General features: G+C 47.0%; 2 protein-coding genes across 2 annotated transcripts; both read left to right on the top strand.

The window, feature by feature from the left end:
* Positions 1–1217: 1217 nt before the first annotated feature.
* Positions 1218–6090, top strand: FBXO40 (F-box protein 40; the record flags this gene model as incomplete). The annotated part of the gene is made up of 3 exons (XM_082004235.1): positions 1218–1244; positions 1862–3760; positions 5893–6090. 3 exons carry the CDS (start codon positions 1218–1220, stop codon positions 6088–6090), a joined length of 2124 nt encoding a protein of 707 aa, XP_081860361.1.
* Positions 6091–13996: 7906 nt separating this feature from the next.
* Positions 13997–18537, top strand: TAPBPL (TAP binding protein like; the record flags this gene model as incomplete). Its single annotated transcript, XM_082004121.1, has 7 exons — positions 13997–14084; positions 14382–14630; positions 15869–16153; positions 16583–16924; positions 17107–17430; positions 18159–18248; positions 18497–18537. 7 exons carry the CDS (start codon positions 13997–13999, stop codon positions 18535–18537), a joined length of 1419 nt encoding a protein of 472 aa, XP_081860247.1.
* Between the last annotated feature and the right edge of the window lie 225 nt (positions 18538–18762).

Genomic DNA, 18762 nt, shown 5'->3' with positions numbered 1-18762 from the left:
CTTCTGTCTTCCCGTCTTTAGGGTAACAGCTATTGCTGAGAATTATTGCAAGACTAGAGATATTATGAGCAAGGGCAACTGTGAACTTTTGGAAGCAGGCCTCATAAGTGCATTAATTAAACTGATATAGTTGACTTACTGGGAAGTAACAAAAAACACCATAATGAAAGCAAAGCAGATCAGTGGTTCATTCTGACACAAAGCTCGTAATCTGGTAGTGATTAATTTTTATATAAGCTTTTTGTACTTCTGCTTTTTGTTGTTGAACCTCAGGAAAATTGTATGTCCTTTTATATCAAAGGTTTTTAAGGGGAGAAAAGGAAAAATTTATATATATTTTTTGAAACACGTTAATATGGAAATGTGAGAACTGAAATGCAGTCTTCCTTAAGAAAACATTTAGCCTGTTTATATAATAAAGCCAGTTGAAATTTCTGAAACATTTGTTTTGGCATCCTCATCTTGTTTTTTTAATCCAGTCTGTTGGTTGCAAAATGTTAAATTCATGGAGCTGCCTGATGACAGCTGAATTTATGAAACAGGAAATGGTATTGTTTATTACTTGCTGCCTGGGACCTTTTCCCCTATTTTCTGTCCCATGGTGGTGTCACTAACACCTTTATAAACTGAATCTAAAATATGATCAACTCAGGATCACATATTCAGTTCTGGGTGGTGTTTGACACTGACTTGTCAGAAGTACGTAGGATGAACTGAAAAAGTAGAGCAGTGGTGATTGATTGTTTTTTGTAGGATCATGCTCTAAAATAGATCCAAAAGGAACAAAAATGGATTCTTTCTCAGAGAGGCACCCTGTAAAAGGCATATTCAGAGCTGACCTCTCCCCTGCTCCATCACAGGAAGATAAATGCTCTGTTGAGGTTAGACCTTTGTCGCTCCCCTTCTGCCCTTAACTGCACACTGTGGTGCTGAGCTGAGGATGAGGTAAACCATACTTGCCCTCTTCTCCTCCTTCCTATCTACTCGGCATTCACTGGTGACAGCAAGGGGAAGAAAGGTGAAAGGCAGTTTGTGAAAAAAAGTGAAATTAAATGGGTTTAACTGGGTCAGTATAACCTTGCAACAAGCCTCCACTGCGCTCTGGAGCTTCTCTCCAAAACGCAGACCGAGGCATCGCCTTATTCCAGGTTTTGACACCTGAAAGTAGCAAGTAAACCTACCTGAAGGAAAGTCCCCCATAGTCCCTGTTCCACGACATGCAGGTGGCATCTAGGAGTGTCAGGGTAAATCAGGAAAGCAGACAAAGGAGGGCAGGCGAATTAGCCTTTACTCAGTCTGGTTTCCACTGAGAACTGGGATCATGATGATAATCCTCACTCTCAGCCTTGCTGGTGTAGAGCAAAGGGAGGTTCATTTGCACAACATTCATGACTTATGGGGGGGATGGCAAGACATGTAGGCCAAATGACCAGCTAATTTTTCTAGAGAGGAGAAAGAAATGTCATCTTTCCTATTCAAAGAGCATTGAGGAAGTGGGAAGCTCCCTCACCATGCCTCTGGCAGTCTTGGTTTCAGCAGCTTGGTATAGATAGACCCAGTATAAATATTGGGACAGAGAACAGCTCTCTCCCAAAACCTGGCTGCCTCTGCTGGGCGAATGAGTGAGGACATTATCTAATCTTACGTTAGCGTGTCCTGCTAACAGGCCACGCTGTCCTGTGGGTATCAGTGCTGATACATGACTCTGTGGAGCTGGCAGTCATTTGCCCACAGCCTTATTCCCATTAGAGGTGCATGTGAGCACCTAACCTGTAGAAACCAAGCACGGGCACGGACGGCCTGTGGCCATTCTTGCTCCTTCAGGCAATAACTCTCGTCTTCTTGTCTCCGCTACACACAGCACCGGGCTCAGAAAGCTCCCCCTGGGCAGCACAGGCACTGTGAGAGATGTTTCAACCGGCACTGCCGCGCACCAGTTGAGCCCTCCATCTCCTGCATGGTGATCAGCTGCCGCTTTCACTGCGGGGCCACCTTCCACATGTGCAAGGCAGAGGAGCACCAACTGCTCTGTCCCTTAGAGCAGGTGTCCTGCCTCAACTCAGCCTATGGCTGCCCTTTTTCCATGGCCCGCTTTAAGCTGGCGAAGCACCTCCAGGTCTGTCCAGCCAGTGTTGTCTGCTGCTCAATGGAGTGGAATCGCTGGCCAAACGTGGATTCAGACACAACTCTCCACAAGAACATTATGAAGGAGACCTTGAATGAAGAATGTCTTGACACAGCCTTGGCGCTCAGAGACCAAAAAATACTTTTCAGGACTTTGAAAATAGCCGACTTGTTTCCAGAGTGGAGGAAAAAGGATGAAGTGGAAGAGCTAATGGATGAAGACATGGGTGAGGAAGAGGGTGCTGTGGGAGGAGTAGCCTGTGGTTCCCAAGGGGGAGACGACCAGTTGTCTGAGCTTAGCCAACGCGAGCGTGAAGATCTGGCAAAGGACAAAGAGGGAATGGATCTGGGGAGTTACAAAACCTGGGAGAATATTTTCAGCAAAGAGCTCCTGGCTTGCAAGGTAACGGGCTCAGCAGCCAGCGCAGGACAAAAGACGGAGGAAGGTTCCAAGAAAACAGCATCAGCCCCTCAAGCTGCCAGCTCCACAGAGGAGGCAAAGGAAGTACCTGATGGTGCAGAAAAGGCAAAAGACCAAAAGCCTGAACAAGTAACACCAAATACAGAAATGACAGGACTGGCTCCTTGGCAAGAAGGGGTCCTGGAGAGGCTGAAGAAGGAAGTTGGTGTAGGAGATTACAACATGTATCTGGTACATCATGGGGGAATGCTCATCCGCTTTGGCCAGCTAGCTGCTTGCACGCCCAAAGAAAAAGACTTTGTCTATGGGAACTTGGAAGCTCAGGAAGTGAAGACTGTTTACACATTCAAAGTGCCAGTTAGTTACTGTGGCAAAAGAGCACGACTAGGAGATGCACTGGGCCACAAGATACCAACTTCAGACAAGTCGGTGGATACATCAGAATTGGGAATAAACCTAGAGGAACTACCCAAGGCAAATATAGTTAAAGCTGCACTGCTGTGTGCACTGGAGAAAGAGCTGAAAGGCCATGAGATCTCCGAAGCAAGGGGTATCGACGGACTCTTTGTGGATTTTGCAACACAGACATACAGCTTTCCTCTGGAGCCCTTCTCCTCCAATGCTGTTCTAGCAGATATTCTGGATGAAAAAAGCCCACCGGAACTCCACGTGGAGCTCTACACTGAATGTGTAACCAGAAGACACAACAAAAGCAGTTCAGCTTTCACATTCACTTGCAGTCATTTCTTCAGGAGGGATGAGTTCCCATTCCACTTCAAGAATGTGCACGCTGATATCCAGTCATGTCTGGACGGTTGGTTCCAGCATCGCTGCCCACTGGCCTACTTGGGATGTACTTTTGTTCAAAATCACTTCCGTCCTGATGGACTTAAGGCCAAGGTTATATACAGCAAGCCTCTCAAGACGTTTGCTATTAAGCCAGAGGTGGACACCCTCCTTGCTGAATCAGGGAAGTGCATTTCCACAGTGGTTAATCAAGGGAGAAACAAGGACTCGCTGAGCAGCCTCCCAGTGGAAGTGCTCAAGTACATTGCAGGGTTCCTGGACAGCTTCAGTTTATCTCAGCTATCGCAAGTGTCAGTGCTTATGAGGGACATCTGTGCCACTCTTCTTCAAGAGAGGGGAATGGTCCTGTTGGTCTGGGAGAAAAAAAGATATTCCCATGGTGGTACTTCGTGGAAAGCTCACAAAAAGGCAAGTGACTGTGACATTGGGAAAAAAACAGCCATGGGTTCTCCCCAGATAAAACACAAGCATAGCAAGGGATGCGGCATATAAGCATACAAATGTGAGGAAGGTTCGTGAGGATGTGAATTTGTACCACAGTTGTCAGGGCTGTAAAATACAGTACATGTAGCAAAGGTAGGAAGCTGTAAATGGACATCCTCTGACTAGCTGAAAGTCCTCACCCAAGCTTGTCTTGGGTATTCTGCTTGCGTGTGCACTGTTTTTAGGCACTGGGAACTGAGAATTCCTGATATTTCAAGGTTACACATGGGATTTTGAAGAACTTGAGGTTCACACTTTTTTGTTGTTCCTTACAAGCTGATCTAGGGTATGTCAAAACTAAAACATGCTTCAGAATGCCAAAAGGGTAAAGAACAAGGAGACGTGGCTGTGAAAGACTCTCAGGTGTTCACATCAACCCCCAAGGGCTTTCACGATTATGAAAGCCCATGTTCACAGGATTGTACTAGTTCACAGGATGACTTCTTGAGTTGTGAGCACCTGAGGGAGCAGCACAGGGATAGGAAGCCTTCTTCTGCAAAGCTGGCCTCCAGCTGTTTGCGCCAGAAAATTATCATCTCCCTCATTGGCTGTTTGGATAGTCTCAATGAAATAGGTAAACACAGGTCAGTTTAAGTCCTAGCCAAACAATAGTTATTACAGGGGTTTTTCCTAGCTGATAGCCTTGCAGCTGCTCTAACATAAAACTGCTCCAAAGAATAACATGAGAGACTCCAGTATGACCAAGCAGACAAGACAGAGAGCTAGGAACAAGTAATTTAGATCCAAGGAAGACTCCCGGAAATTATCTAAGGACCTGGCTTTCAAGCAGACCCCTGAAGATCTCCAACCTATTGATTCTTATCAACGGGAAACTTAGCAGTTTGTGACTCTTTATTAAGAGAAGGTACTCTTTAATAAGAGAAAAAAAATGAAGCATGGTGAATTCAAAATCTGTGTAACAAAGTTTGGTGTCTGCAAGCTGAATTAGCCCAAACCAAAGCAGGAATTAGCCACTGAAATAATTTGCTAGAGGATGTGGCTTCCTTCAGTAAAATGAAGAAATTCCAGCTATGCAATCAAATAGCAATTAACTTCACTTACTGTAGTGCAATTTCAAACCAGCAGCCTTGAATTTAAGGACTGTCTAACCCCTCCCATGTTAGCTCTCTGTACTGACCACACAGGAATCTTCTTTACAATGCACAGACTCTGCTTGAAAACATTCTGTTTGTGATTAGTCTGAATTTCTTGACTACTGTGTATAATAGCTTAGGACTAGGACAGGGTAACTACTTAGGGTCAGGTAATCTTAAGCGTAGCACACACACATTCTGTACTTCTTCCACATGAAGAAACATTTTTAGGGAGAAGAAAGCTACTATTACTTTTAAAATTAATTTGACTTAATGGTGTACAGCAAATATTAAAGTGACATAATCACAGTCTTATCACTACATGCTAGTATATCACTAAACGATTCATGGTATCACTGCAATCAAAATCATACAATTTTATCTGCACATTTCTAACTTTTAAAAGCTTGTATCTCCTCTAGGAATAACCCTAACCCAGGCTTGTTCTGGGGTGGGGTGAATAACAACAGCTTTTTAACGTTCGTTGCTTAGAAGATACTGATAGGTGCTTTGGAAGGTCTTTACGAAGTCCGGTTTCTTCGAGATATATATCACAAAAGCATGCTATAGTCACTCTGCTTTATAAACATCCTGGATGCACCTGTAAACATCTTGGATCACACCGTAGATGTGGTGGGGTGTTCTGTAGAGGTGTGGTGGTCAGGTGCCCTGGATTTCCCCATGCCCCACCCTGGATTGGCACAAAAAACTGTAGCAGGATACTTCCCTGTCAAAAATGGCAGGTGGTGACCAAAGCAGCAAAACCAGCAAGCAGAGGTACGTAACAATACAGACCACATTTTCACTTGTTATGTCAGCCCTGCACAATCAGATGTTCACTAGCCTGTGCAGTACAAGTAAAGCACACCCACTATAAGCATATATATTTTTTTTAAATCCTCTTCTATTTTTACCAACATTCCCATTTTCTCTCCCCAACTTCTCTCCCCTTTCCCGTATCAGATCTGGCAGTTCAGCAGCCTGTTCTCTAGAGTTAACAAGTGGCAGCGCAACGACGTCGCGTGCATGTCAGAGCACCTGAAGAATTGTCCCTTCAACCAAGTGGAGCACAAGACAGATCCCGTGCTGCTGACAGGCATGTGCGAATCCCGAGAGCAGACTCGAAAGACTTTGGTTTCTACTTTCAAGCACAGAGTCTGAAACAACGTGCTTCCCCTCTGCCAGGCTCCTTTCAGAGCCCTTTAAAACAAGATTTGGGAATTTGAGTGTAAAGATCATTGTTTCCAACTCTCCTTTGGACGTACAAAACTGGCTTCTCCCAGCTGCGGTTGGAACATCCTGCATCTTTTTTTTTTTCTTCTGCCTACATTAATTGAATTGTTAAAATTTCACCTAGTGCTCACTGACATCACGTGCTTTCTGTTTATGTTTCTGTTCCTTGCTCAGTACAGCATCCCGAAGCAAGCAATCGGGATCTTGTTTGAAACAGCATCTTCACAACCTTGAAGGTAGGCTGCCGCTCCTGCACTGTGTCCCTGGGAGAAGCAAGAGCAGTTTGTGCACCTGGCTCAGCTAAGTCTGAAACACTTCAGTTTTGGCTGGAAAGCCAAGTTCTGGGAGCACGGGCAGATACTCTCCTACCCGGCAGAGTTAGGGATTGCTAACCTGCTCTGAAATGTGCGCAAAAGAAAAGGAGCCCCCAAAGTCAAGTGAATTAATTAGGACTCAGGAATGCACTGCACACATGCCACAGACCATTGTTTGGGGCCCCGATTCAGGCAAGCCTGCCTAGGTAGCACAGCATTTGAGCACAAGCGTGAAGCTGAGCTCGTCGGAGCATTCAAACCAAACCAAAGCAAACAAACTTCCTCTTTGTTAGAAAAAAACAATCAGCAAACAGTTTTAGGGGCTTAGGAAAAATTACTTTTTCTATTTTTCAGTTAATAACTTTCTCTGTTTTATTTACAAATCCATTAAAGCCATCAAAGAATATTTGAAGTCATTTTTAGAAAGCCTTACCTACTCAATTTTGCAATTGTGAATGGCAAATTGTAATTGTAAGCAACAGTAAACAATATGTCAAATAAATACTTTTTTTCTGTAAAAGAAAAGCCATTCAGCAACCCATTCAGTAATGGTACAGATAATGTTTACTTCATTTAAACGAGCTGGAGCATAAAGATTTTCTTCTATTTTTTACAGAGCAGAAGAGTGATTAGGATTTGGTTTATTTTTCAATAAATACATTAATTTAAAAACAGACTGTGCTTGTCGAGGCAACAGATGAGAGAGAGCAGGCATGTCACCAACAGCATCTGTCTTAATACACTCTTTAAACCCGTTCCAGAGGCACTGGTTAGAAAGGCCATATTTATGGTGGTGGGTGGGATTCCTCTGGAACAGCCGTAAACTGATTTGACAGCTTACAGCCGCTGCACAGCCACAGCCATGCCAACTCACACTCTTTTCTTTTTTAAGCTTGTAGCCAGAAGTGTGAGCTCAGGACATGAGGTTTGGTTTTCATCTCACCGTCTCGGGCAGGAGGACCTCAGCAGGAGCTGGGACACCTGTTGGCCTGGACCACGGCTCTCCTCGCCTGGGCTAGCCAGGTGAAAATGGGCTCAAGTGGATGGACACTCGCCACGCTTGCCACCCCCGGTCTCGGTGCAGATCTGGGATGAGGCAGGCTATGCAAGAACGAGCCCGCTCTTGCTGATAAAGATTGCTGATGAACCTGAGCTGAGCGCTTTGTAATCGAAGGCGTGAATTGCATGGTGACCGAGACCATGACGAGCGCAGCTCGTCCTTGTCTACACTTGTGGCTTAAGTGGTCCCTGTGAGATTTTTAACCATACAAGGATGTTTTTCTTCTCCAGACACATGCCCTCAGGAGCTATCATCTAAGTCGTGGGGGACAGTGGAGTGGTCCCAGGAGCAAGAGCGAGTAGCAGCAGTTACGTTTTTTCTTCTTCAGTGCGATTCTGGTTTCTGTCCTTAGAGATCCTTTCTGGAAAGTCTCACGATGATTTACACATGAGAATAAACTTGTCTGTGCAGGTATCCTGTGGAAAGCACAACAAGTAGCATCCCAGTTTTATGCAGAGGAAACTGAAGCAAATGAACACGGAGAACCTAATCTGGGCTAGGAGCAGTTAAAGCTGGATGCTCTGATCCTTCAGGCTGTGGCTTAAGCCACTGCACAAAACCAAACTGGCCATCTTTTAAAGTTTCTTACAAACTGGCCTGTCCTCAAAACATCCCCTGTGAAATAGGTCGACAAATATTGTCAGTCTGTTTTATTCAGGGAAGTTGAGAGAGGTGAGAACGTACAGCCAGACTTCCTAGATTGTCCTCTGCATCAGGGCCTCATCCTTCACATATCATGCATTTGATTTTGAAAGACACTGAGCTGCAGCATGATGAGTAGCTGCAGACCACAGCAGCTGCAAATGCATGTCGAAAAATGGTGTGCCAGTATCTATGCTGGGTACTTAAAAATGGAGGCACTCAAAATTATGGACAATTTGGGGAAGAAAAAAAAAGACCCATATATGATAGGGTCTCAGAGTAAGTCAGTGTAGAAGGCTGGTGTAAGAGACCATAAAAAGTTAGTTCAACCTGTGAACTGTCTTCCACCTGATCAGGCACTTTGCTGTAAACTGGTATAGCTGCCCTGAAGTTGTGGTTTGTGTTAGGTATGAATTGGGCACGTTTTACCTTTAGTGCCAGTGTCACCAGCAGTGCTGCTATTCCGCTTCTGGCCTGCTCCTGTCGATGCCTGAGGATTGTGTTCATGTTATCTCCCTGCTCCTGTGGATTGCGTGACTCCAGTTCCAGCCTTATTACCACTGATCCTGCTTCTTCCCTGCGCAGGAGGTGCCGGGGTCAGACTACAGGGATGATACAACCTTTGCAAATGTGGTGGTTCAGCCTGCGGGTCAGAGGTAGAACTGTTGCAACCTCTGCCTCTGCGATCAGCCGAGGTGTACTTACTACGTCTAAGAGACTGGATGATTTTCCTTCTGGTACTGCTATAGGGTATGCTGGAGAGACATAGGCTGTTAATTCACAGAGAGAGGAAGAGACCATGACTGTAACTGTAAATTTGGTTAAGTAAACTTCAGCATATACAGCAGAAGCTGAGAACCCACAGTCATTTTCAGGTTAGTCTGCTTAACCCAACCCTGGAAGAGGGAAAGCTGTACACGGAAGTGGAGATCACTCTCATACCGGTGCACACCTGCCTGGCAAATGTCAGTTGGTAGCTACTTCTTATTTTATCTTGCATTTAACACTAGCGGAGAGCTGTGGGCTGGTGGTGGATGCAATTTAATTCATCAGAGAATGTATGCCAAGCTAGCTCAATGTTGATGGTCCTGCTCACTAGCAGAGTCAGCAGAAGCTTTGGGGAGCTGCAAGGAACTGAATTTGCTTGCCCTGTTTATCTTGGTGAGCACAACAACGGCTTAGTTAAAAGATGAGAGGCTTTGGTTTGGGTTCAGCAAGTACTTAGGTTCCTAGTTTAGCTTGTAACTTGACCGATGACAAGCTAAGATAAATAAGGAAACTTTCCCATTAGAATGTTAGGCTTCTGAGCAGGATTTAGGAGCCAAAAGACTTCCTGAATTTCAGCTTGAGGTATTTGGTTAGAAGAAACTGGGCATTTGGTGTTTTACAAAACAGGTCTTGTGCTGTGATGGGGTCTGAACTGGAAAAGGGGACCCAAGTCCAGCAGAGCACTGAGGACGCTTTCGGTTCAGATCAAACACTCCAGACCTTCATGGTTTTGATCTCGTTTGTGCTGCCCACGTGTCTTGTGAAGGGCAAGAGCAACGCTCCGTGCACTCCAGGCTGATGTGTTTTGCAGTGTTTCCACTTGTTGGAAGAACAGCAACAGAAATGATGGCATCGTGGAAATCAGAGAGGTCAGAGCAGGGCAAAAAAGGCTGGGGACAAGGGACCAGGAAGATGGGAAACAGGAAAGGTAAGGTGCTTGGATAGAGGAGACCTGCCCGACTGTAGGTGTCATGAGGAGAGGCAAGTGGAGAAAGGTAAAAGGGCACAGGAATGAAGGGAAGTGGGATGTGGAAGAGGTGATGCAGCTGCAAGTGGTTTAGGAGGAAACGGTTCCATTCAATGGACACTAGGAGCATAGGAGTGATGTTTAGGAGAACAGACATAAGGGGAATGGAGAGTTTATTTTATTTGGTTTCTACTGGCAAAGTAAGATATTCGGATGAGCCTGGTGAACTCAGTGAAGTGCAGACTCTGTTTTGAATTGTAATTTATACAGTGGACCTCGCTCTGTGGCACAGCCTCTGTTCTGGGTTAGAGTCTTCAGGCAGCAGATTGTTGAAACATGAGCTGAGAGGCCATGGTAAAACCACAGAGAGCCAGAAATTTTTATGTTCCTGTACTCTCATAATGTGCTGCCAACAGCAGCCTTCCTGGATAAATGCTTCTCCTTGAGGGAGGGGCTGGAAATTCCCGATCAGTGTTATACAGTAACATGGGGCAGATGATAATTCTTAAGGGGTGAAAGGGTAGGTCACCTACTGACATGTATCATAAGTCCAGGTTGGAGGAAGAAATTACTTGCTGGCCCTCCAACTCCCGAGACTGAGAGAGCACAGATAAGGTTAAGTTTATCGGAACAGTGTTTGTTATTTTGCAAAACTCTGTAACTCCTTGTTGCTTTCTTAAGAATAAAAACTATTATGGTTTTAAAAAATTGAACAAAATCCAAAACTTAGCTTGTTTTCTTAGTTTCATCACATTAATGTTTGCTTTGCTTTCAAATCAGGTGTGGTGGTTCCTGTACACTCATATTCATTATGCTCCTTTCCTCTGCTCCACTCTTCACTATAATTTTCCTGGTTGAAGACTATTATTTGTATTTATTATTTGTATTTATTATTTATATTTATTTATTTTTAACAATTATTTTTATTTTTTACCCCATCCTCTTTGCACAGCCACTTTCTCCTTTCTGGTTCAGTTATTCACTTACATGAAAAACTTTCTCTTCTTCTAAAAATCCATTTTCCAGATTGACATTATATCTACAGATATTTGAAGAAGAGTTTTCTTTGCCAATCTCTCTATTTATTCTTCATCTACTTTTAATAACCTTGTGGCTGTTCATCCAGGTAGCTACAGAGGGATTTTTGCTTCTTTACTTGGGGTGCAAGTTCCACAGCCACTGTGCATCTCAGAAATTCTGGGCATCTTTCACATCCCGTTTCCTTACCATTACAGTCCATGTTAAAGAGTCTTCTTAATTCCTTGGTTTTTAATTTCTTTTGAAACAAAACCTGCATGTATAGTACATGCCTATTCTTATTTAGCTTCCCACTTAATTTCTATGTAAGAAAATTATGATTACACACTCCAAATTTATTTTTGATGACCACCTGCTCTATAACTTAATTGCTATTTACAACTAATGAAGCTTTTGTAGGTTCAGTGATGGTTTTCTGATAGAATTTTTCATCTGTCATATTGAGAATGATAGGTCTAAGGCTTGTCATGATCATGAGAGATTATTCTCTGGTCCATAACTCTGAAGTTAGTTTCCCCATGGCAGCATGGTTCTTACTGGGATTTCTCTCTTTTAATATTAGCTGTCTCCCTACATATCGAGTTATGGACTTGGGCGGTTCACAGCTGACTCTCAGCTGCACCAGAGAAAAGCCTCTTTTAACTTTCTGAGTTTAACCTAAACAACCGATAACATCATTCATGTGATGCTAATACACTATTTTTATCTTCCTTTCTATCAGTCCTGAACAGCAGAATATTTTAATACCAGGAATTACTGTTATTCTACCATATTTCTGTTACTTGCATGATAGCTAGTTTACACCCCGTATAAGTTGCTCATATTTCTTTCCTATCAATATCTTGAAGGTAGTTACGAAGATAATGGAGCCAAAGACTTTTTAATAGTAGCAGGTGGTATAACAAGGGGCAATGGCAACAAGTTAAAGCTTGAGAGGGTCAGGCTGAATTTCAGGAATTATTTTTTTATCAGAAAGGTAATGCAGCACTGGAACAGGTACCCAGAAAGGTAGAAGTATCTCCACCCTTGGAGGGTTTCCAGACTTGGTCGGACGAAATCATGGTGACCTGATTGAGCCAAAGGTTGGATCAGAGACCTCCGGAGTTTTCCTCCCACCACCACTTCTCTGATTCCACAGCATCACCTTAGATTCCCTGTAGTACACAGGCATCTGCCCCCCTGGCCTCACCCGCTTCTCTTAGCTGAACTAGATAGCCCTTTGGCTACCCATATTGTCTGCTGCTGCTTCTCTCATCACAATTTCCCCTTGTTGTCTAGGTCTCTGCCCATTGATACCTCCTTATCTGTCATCACATAGTTATTTAACTGGTTTTCATCTCTCTGTGTATGAAACAGATACACAGACCACTCCCAGCAGTTGCAGCATCACTGAATGGCTCTCTTGAACATGATACCTACACAGTAAAGTTATATTTACTAGCTAGCTTGGAAAGGTGCACAGCTTTTTACCAGAGCTGTTTATTTTAGGCAGGCTGATCCAGCATGCAATGGTTTGCAGCTCTGGAGAATGGAAAAGAGTCCCAGCTTTAACAGACATCCGGAAGGATTTCATTATATCTTACTGCTCTGCAAAACCAAGTCTATCACAACTGCTGTATTTGAACCTCTCTCCTGGCAATGACCCACAGCTCATTCCACAGCCACAGCACAGGCTGCAGACCTAGCCCAGCTCCTCTGCATAAACAGCTAATAGGTAAATTTGCTGAAACGCAGTTTTGGTCCCACTGGAGCAGGTAGAGAAACAAAATCAGAGAAGGGAGCCTTGCCTTAGCAGACACTGCTGCTGCATTTTCCTGGGATGAGGGAGTTGCACAGACACTTGTGCTCTGCTTCATTGGCTGCTGGGAATATGTGGGTGCCCTCTGAGAGCACAGGTAATGCTGGATAACAACATGCAAGGCCCGGGGAGCAGAGATGAGTGCATCTCAGCTTGAAGGGGGATGCAGGGACTCACAGGGTGTGCTGGTAGGTGTGTGGTATTACCCTGGGGAGGCAGAGGGAGAGCTAGTCAAAGTGGCTGGCCACGTCTGACAGCTCAGGGCTCCGAAGCATAACTTCAGCAGGAAGAATTAATATTACTCGTGAGGCTTTTCTAAGAAGGACTGAAGTGGCAAGTGAGGATGGGATTGGGATGCAGGGGTTAAGTCTGTATCAAGAACCTGTATCTGGCCAGCACACGGTGCTTCTTGGGCTGGGTGTCAGGAGGTTGTACTGGAAGGGCTGTGGGTTATCATGGTTTCCTGCAGGTGTGTATACATGATTACAGCAGGCCACAGTAAAGGTGAATTGTGTTACTGCAGGACTAGCAAGACTGTGAAGTGAGGACCAGACCAGCAGAGAAGCAGCCATGTTCTCTATGTGTCTGAAAGACGAGGGGGGAGAAGCAGTCATTAAAATACCATCAGAGCTCGTCCATTTCCTCTTGTGTGGTTTGTTTTTTTCCCATGATGTGTTTTCCCACCAAGCCAAGGCTGGCTCGGCCGCTGGTGGTGGCACCACACACCGCCGGGCTTGGAGCAGGCCGGCTGGGCCAGCACTGCGCAGCTGGCGTCTTTGCAGTTGGCGAAGGTTTAGCGGGGTGGGGGGGGTATCAAACCAGCTTCAGCCTCCAAGTTTCTCACGAAGATGAAGTCTTCTGAAAAGCAAGCGGACAGAGTGGCGACTGCTTTCAGAGGCTGCTCAGGAGATCAGGGGGAGATGAGCTTGCAGGCAGAAGCGCGGTGGGAAAGGCTGATACAATATCGACTTACAGGGGGGCCCGGCAAAAGCAGCCCAGCCGCGGGTTTGGGGGTGCTCCTTGATGCCAGCTGATCGTGCCCCACTCCCCTGCTGCCCCCAGTCTCCTGTGCTCGGTAAAGAAAGAGTTAACGGGTTTAAGGGTTGGGGCTTTTTTCTTTCCCTTCTGCTTCGCCAGAGCGAAAGTGAAACGAAGCGCCGGTGCCAGCGGCTGTGGCCGGGTTTGGCTTCCCGCGGGGGTCGCAGGGTTTGGAGGCGGCCGGGGAGGCCGCTGCACCGCGGGGCGAGATGCTGTGCGGGGCCTCGGTGCTGAGCTGGGCCCTGCTGCTGTGCGGGGCCCTGCTGCTGTGCGGGGCCCTGCTGGGCCTGGCGGCGGGTGAGCGGCGGGGCGGGGGCCGGGGCTCCTCCTGCGCCCACACTCCCCTACACACCTTCAGTGAAGCTCTCCCAGTGAAAACGAGGGTCTCCCTAAAGGTTCATGCTGTTGCCAGAGGAGGGTGGGGCAGGGCTAGAGCGGTCCGCTGCCCGCCCGCAGGGCTGGGAGAACAACCCCAAAGTGGCAGCCAGCCCCCAGCCTCCCGATTGTTTATCCCCCGTCCCAGCAAAACTCATGCTCTCCTCTTTGTTTGCAGTGGGGTTCGTGAGTTCAACCGGTTCTTTTCCCTCCCTAAAGGGCCAGCGAAAGCTCCCATGCCAGCGCCTCCATTTCGCAGGTTGGATATCACCCTGGGCTGCTCCTACCTGGGGGAAGATGTAAGAGACTTGCTGCGTGTCTTCGGCAGCTCGTCCTCCGAGCATCCTGCTACCCTGGTGCTGAGGGGTATCAGCATCAGAGATGACGGGAACTTGGATGATGTAACTGAGTACAACATCCCACAGGAAAATCCTGACTCCTCTTCTCCCATTGTCTTTGAAGCCTCAGGTGAGTGGGAGAGCTGGGGTGGGAGAGCTGCCGCCAGGGTTTTGACCACTTACATGCACCTGGCTTCTAGAAAATTTTTCTTTAACTGAGTTTAGACAATTAATTTTTAAATGACCACTGAAGTTTCACGCATCATGTCCTGAATTCAGCAACTGGGACTTAAGGCAAGGAACTTTGTGGAAGGTGTTAGCAAACCCCTTTGAGGCACCTCTCTCCTACTGAGGCTATCCTAGATTGCCTATCTCTTGAGAAATGTTTTGTCAAACACAACTCAGGAATTATTCCACTATACATAGTATTATTGCACCCATAAAGAGCATTCACATCTTTAATCATGTGGGTGTTTTTTGCTAGCAGGAAGCATGGTGGGCATGAAGCAGAGCTGTCCGGTGCAGAAGGCTGTCTGTGTGCGACTTGGCTCTCCTTACTTCACTCACGGATGCCAACCTGCAGTCAGCCTCTGTAGCCCTTGCTTTGCGTATAACTTTGCAAACACAGTCAAGCAAAGGTCTGTTTGCTGCCTACAGTGCTTATCGGTGAGCATGTGCTTCAGTACAAGCTTATTTGAGGCTCTGAGACATTTTCAGAAGGGAAGCTGAAGGCCCAACAGGATCCATTAGCCTGGGTCCAAGCTTTCCTTCAAGTGATGTGGATGGACTGGGCATGGGTGAGTTCAAGCACACTATAGCCAGATTACTGTCAGGCATTGCAGACATGGAGTTAATTTCCAGTGATGTCTGTGGAAAGCGCCTATGCTTAAGCGTATGCTATGATCAAAGGCACAGATATAGTGTGTCTCTACATCCAGCCAGTCCTGTCTTCCTGCCGCCCTTTCTGTCCTTACCTGGAATGCTTCAGTGTCCTCTTTGTTTCCAGATTCAGGCCTAAAAAGAATTAACATTGAAGGTCTTTATTGAGCATTTCACATATACATCTTGCTTTCTTGAGCTAGCTGAAGGGAATCTGTTCTGTTTATTCTCTTTCCTAACAGCTTCCTTTGCCCAGTGTGAACTCTGTGCAATCTGGCAGGATAAAACACAACCAACAGACTGAGGGATGTAAGATAGTCATGACAAACCTCTCATATTCTCTGCAGACCTTCATCTGTTAAGCCTAGCCTGGCATTTCTGGACTGACCCCCACAGTGCATGATGCTTCTCCAAAATGTCTCTCATCCTCTTGCACTTTCCTTCCCCTTCTGGATTCAGACAGTTAAACCTTTTCTTCTATCCCCACAGCCCAGTCGGTATCCATCCTGCATGCAGAGTCCCTGCTGCACACAGACTGTGATGGGGAGGAGGTGCACTGCGAAATCTCCCCATACAGCTCCCAGCGGGCTGGTGAGGGGCCCTGCCGTACCTTCTGGTTCATGGCCACCCTGCAGCTCTCCAGCGGGATCAGTATCGCCCTGGTGCTCAGAGGACCCCACTGCAGCAGCCGGGAGGAAGACAAGCAGCACGATGCAATGCTGCACCCAAAACTGAGGATTCCTATGAGCAAGGAGGGGACATGGCTGACCACAGGTGACCAGGTGGCCCAGGGTGCCCCCACAGCACCAAGGGACATGAGGGGATCCTGCGTCCCCAAGAGTCCCATGCTCTACCTCACACCAGGACCTGAGGGCTGCCAGGAGCTGGTGCTCAGAGAAAAAGAGGTCATGCAGATTTCCCCCCAGACTGCTTCCTCTCAGGGTTTCCCATGCCCCAGACCCTGAGGATGACAAGCACCTTCAAGACCATGACATGCACTTGGTGTTCCACCTGTCTCCCTGCCCCACTAACCCCACCAGGCTGCCTTCCTCCAGCTCTTCAGTCCACACGGCCCCTGGGGCATCGAATAGGGTACCTGTGCTTCCTCTGGGTGGGGAGTTCACTGCCAGCCTTTCCCGCCCAAGGGTGCCTCCTTTAACCACATCTGTTTAACTCCCTGCTTGCCTGTGTTTCTGTGTCTAGTTGAATTTCAGTCGTCATCACGCAACACTTCCCTACACACGCGTCTTGGCAGCTCAGTCACCCTCGACTGCCGCTTTGCCTTGGCTCCCAGCTCCTCGCTGTCCTCCCTGGAGTGGAGGAGGCAGCACCAAGGCAGTGGCCGTAGCCTTTTCTGGTACCAGGTGGGGAGCACAGGCCCAGCAGCACAGCCAAAAGTCCACGTGGATGTAGCGGAGCTGCTGGGGAGTGGAGATGCATCGCTTAGGCTTCAAGGAGTCAGCATAGGAGACGAAGGGACATACATCTGTTTGGTGTCCACCCGTCTGCACCAGACCCAGCACACCATCCAGCTGCATGTGGCCGGTGAGGAAGGGAAATGCCCAGGGACAAAAGGAGTCCCAGGTCCCCAAGCACTGAAACTTTGCCCTGCACCCTTATCCCGTCAATCCCAACACTCATCATCACAGGCACCTCATCTCTCCATTGTGGAAGGGGACTTTTGTACTCTGCTAACAATAAGTCAATTACTTGTTTATCTCCTCCAGAGCCTCCAAGAGTTCATGTCATTCCAGCAGTGGTGTCATTTGAGAGAGTTGTGACGACTACACTGACCTGCAACATTGCTGGCTATTACCCTCTGGATGTCTCGGTGAGCTGGACACAGAAGACTCCTGAAGATGATGCAGAAATCCCTCTCTCAAATGCACATTTCTCCAGCCACCGGCAAAGCCGAGATGGCACCTACAGCATCACCTCCTACCTCAGCATCAACTCAGCCACAGCACGGGCACCAGCCACCTACAGCTGCCATGTTTCACATGTGGCCCTGGCAGAGCCCATCTCTGTGACTGCTCATCTTAAGGCACCAGGTAGGTGTCAGGGGCAGAGGTGCAAGTTCTTCATCCTGCCCAGACCTCCTCCCACCTCATCTACCCACCATAGAATCAAAACCTCTGAGTCACACCACATCTGCCTGTTTGTCCATGCTTTCCTTCTGGTGTACTCTCATACCTATCCTCTCTATCGTCCTCTTCCCTTTCCCTTTCACTTCCTCAGCTTTTTTTTCACTCCCTGAAGCTTTTGGGAAGCAAGTATCTCATTTCCTTCAGGGGAAAAGAGATTTTATGACTGAAAGTGGACCAACAGAGCAAAAGTTTGTGGCATGCAGGCTGGATCCCGCTGGACAGACACAATAAAACAGCTATGCCCCAAGGAGTTAGATGCCTAGCTAGACCTTGATGTTCGGCTGGAGACTGATCCTGCTTGAGAACTATAGCAAAAAATCCTTCCCCACGTTGGAGCTGTTTGGGTTCTCACTCTCCTTGCTGATGGGAAATTGTTCCTGTGTCCCCTCCTGACCCAGCAAGGAAAAGCATGCAATACTACAGTTTAACAAGTTACAACCCATCAGTCCAGCCAGTATAACTGGCCCTGGGTCTGTGTGGCTTTAGCTCACATGTGTCGCATCACATCTGTGTACCTGACAAGAACGTGCACACTGTCAGTTGCTGGGGGAGCTCATTTAACTGCGACAACTTGCTGGCTGTTCAGCTGCTCCAGCCAACCTAATGTCACTGATCCTCCTCTTCCTCTGCAGAGCAAACGGGATTGGAAGGACTGGTGGGGGGTTTCATTGCTACCATCATTTTCATCGTTGTCCTCTTCATTGCGCTCAGGAGAAGAGCAGGTAGGAGTTTAAAATGCTGAGCCACTTCCCTCGTGGGCAAGATGCAGCAAGGAGCATCTTCCTCTCCTCTGCACCCCCACTCAGGAGAGGATATCCTGGAGGTCAGGATATCCCAGGATCCTGGAGGGAGAGGTAGGGAGCGAATGAGCTAGAGACTCATTTCTGGAGGAAGGCAACATGAGGTGATGTTTTGCACCACTTTGGTCTTCCTGCATCTTAGTTGTTTTTTTTTTCTCTCTCCTTTTTAGCTAAACCAAAGCCTGAGCAACTTCTAAGGGCTTCAGAATAGAGAAAACCCTTGTGTCACCCACCTGCAGTCCTTTGTCACCCATCCCTTGATACATCTTGCTCAGGAAAGCCAGCCCTGGCAAATATTAACAGAACTATTGGTCAGTATGGGAGGGGCAGGGCTGCCCTTGGTGGAGGAGCTGAGTCACCGTTCAGAAATGGACTCACAGAAAAGCATTCATCTTGGGAGAGCAACATTTATAGCCTCAGCTCTTTGCTGGGATGC

The sequence above is a fragment of the Phaethon aethereus genome, assembly GCF_964289735.1.
Source record: "Phaethon aethereus genome assembly, chromosome: 1".
In the NCBI taxonomy this organism is placed as follows: Eukaryota; Metazoa; Chordata; class Aves; order Phaethontiformes; family Phaethontidae; genus Phaethon; species Phaethon aethereus.
The sequence above is the reverse complement of the archived record's forward strand: the minus strand, read 5'-3'. Positions and strand labels throughout refer to the sequence as shown.